General features: G+C 39.9%; 1 protein-coding gene across 1 annotated transcript in view; it reads right to left on the bottom strand.

The window, feature by feature from the left end:
- LOC109951748 (macrophage mannose receptor 1) overlaps positions 1-2,238 on the bottom strand; it is a 14,205-nt gene that overhangs the window by 214 nt on the left and 11,753 nt on the right. Inside the window, exons 10-17 of the mRNA XM_020586405.1 lie at positions 2,003-2,108; positions 1,689-1,921; positions 1,418-1,583; positions 1,172-1,324; positions 969-1,085; positions 221-379; positions 112-144; positions 3-19 (exon numbers count right to left, since the gene is read on the bottom strand). Of these exons, the coding sequence (XP_020442061.1) occupies positions 3-19; positions 112-144; positions 221-379; positions 969-1,085; positions 1,172-1,324; positions 1,418-1,583; positions 1,689-1,921; positions 2,003-2,108 (984 nt within the window). The remainder of the gene's footprint in view (positions 1-2; positions 20-111; positions 145-220; positions 380-968; positions 1,086-1,171; positions 1,325-1,417; positions 1,584-1,688; positions 1,922-2,002; positions 2,109-2,238) is intronic.

The following is a 2,238-nucleotide window of genomic DNA, read 5'->3' as shown; positions in this document are numbered from 1 at the left end:
GCGTCTTTAACAAAGGGCGCTAAGTATGAAAAGCAGAAGTATTACAAGAGACAAAATAAGTTTAAAACATCTGTCTTGATATATATCTTAGACAAAATTCAATTAACTTACCAGGAGAAGGAGGTTTCTCTGTAGGTGCAACAACTGAAAAAAAGATTCACTGTTCAGTGTACTGTAAGAAACCGACAGGACATTTAAAATTACAGCTGATTAAACATACCTTTGGGTATTTTGCAGATGTAAGACCGATATCTGCTGCAGCTGTTTGTACTCCATTTCCCACTGTCAGAATTGATGTCCACACATGATTCTAACTTTGGCATCCCTGTTTTCCAGTTGGTATAGTCCACAGCACTGTTATCGATCCACATCCACTCATCTGAAAAAAGAACAATTAAAAAAAAAGTCAGGGAAATAGTTTTATTTTACTATAACTATATTTTGCTGATGATACTGCTATATCAAGCAAAAGTTTGAATGCATGTCAATTTTGACTTTTATTTGAGGACCTAGATACTTCTTCCACCATTACTTACATAATAGTTTAATACTAGTAGTATTGGTCAAATAATACATCAAAATACTTAAATGATTTATGGTAACAGCAAATGATTGTTGTGAATAGCCACACATTGAGTATGTTTGTCAGCTTTACAGGGTGGCCAGGCCACATATTAAGAACCTACTTCTAATTATTATGTATTATGGACCTGGGACACAGTGTTTGGTCTCTTTATATGTTGAAGAAAAGAACAGGAACTGTGAACTTTGACTCCAAGAACTCTTATAAACAGCTGCACTGGATAACAAGGTCTTGACTGAGTGGGAACCAAACATACAGTACCTGCAGACTGTCAACCACTTGTATACTGTACACTTTGTTCACATTCAGACACTCAGACCTGTTTCAACTACAATCTTACCTGACATTTTGAGTTTAACACTGAATTTTACTTCAGTATGCTCACCTTCATGTGTCTTGTAAAGGCCGATCCAGAAGGACTTGGCTTCGTCCTGCAGAATCTCCAGATTCTGTTGTATGAACTTACCCTCCTCAGGGTCCTGAATACTCACCAGGGAAGCACCTGATGAGCACAGCCACACAGTGATAGAGTTTATACACACAAATATTCATTTATTAGTTTAATTGTGGAAGTTCTATGTAACATACTCATTTTCAGGCATTCAACTGAGGCATGGGCCCAGTTGTCCACCTTTGAACTGAGGAAGGCATAACAATGGCCTCTGAAAGGTATCCAGGTTATTAGTTTCTTTGGCTCTGGACAGTTGCCAGGAAGCTGTGGGGGCTCAGTGGGCACCTCATCTGAAAAAGAGACCGAAGATCGCATTCTAGTCTCAGATGCTGCTGCTTAATCATGCTAACTGGTTTGGAGTACCAATAGAGGGACTGTCTCACCTGGAGACCTCTTGCAAAGGGAATAGTAGTTATTAGTACATGGTGCAGTCTTCCACGTCCTGTCTACGTCGATATACACACAGCCATAGTTGTTTTTAGGCTCATCTCTACCCCATTTGGTGTACGACAGAAGCCAGTTATCAACCCACTTGAACCGGCCACCAGTCTGTGAAAGACATACAGTATTAATGAAAGTTTATGCAGAGCTTGAAATAGTGGTTTGCACTAATTGTTTATGCCTATGCTTAAAACAGTAGGTAGGATTATTTACCACATTGCTGTTGAGCCCAATCCATACAGGCTCATTGTGCTTGGAAATCCGTAAGGTGATGTATGCCTGGGTGATGGGGTTCAGGATACTGGCCAGATCTGCATCATCTGCTTTGCACTGCCTCCTTGCCTCATCCCATCTCATCTTCTGGGCCACCAGTTTGTAGGAGTCATTGCCAAGTTTGTAAAAAGCCTTTGGTAACACAGTGGTGGGTGCGACTACAATCTGAGAATCTTTGTGAATGAGGCATCTCTTGTTAATCAGGATCATTAAGACATTTCAGCTGAAAAACCTTCACTTAATATTTCACTCACCCACGTTTCTTTTACAGATGAAGCCTTTCTTTGACTGACAGTCTTCCACTTTCCATAATCCTGTGAGTTTGGAGACGCTGCCCACCATGATCACACAGTCATATGTCTGTCAGGCAGAGAAAGCTACATGAGTTCAGCTAGGTCGTTTCATTTTGAGGGGTTTGACTTTCATTAACAGTATGAACATCAATTTTTATAACCGATTTTCTATACAGTTTTATCACTTGAATTAAGAA

The sequence above is a fragment of the Monopterus albus genome, unplaced genomic scaffold, assembly GCF_001952655.1.
Source record: "Monopterus albus unplaced genomic scaffold, M_albus_1.0 scaffold405.1, whole genome shotgun sequence".
Taxonomy (NCBI): domain Eukaryota; kingdom Metazoa; phylum Chordata; class Actinopteri; order Synbranchiformes; family Synbranchidae; genus Monopterus; species Monopterus albus.
This window is presented reverse-complemented; position numbering and strand designations above follow the sequence as displayed.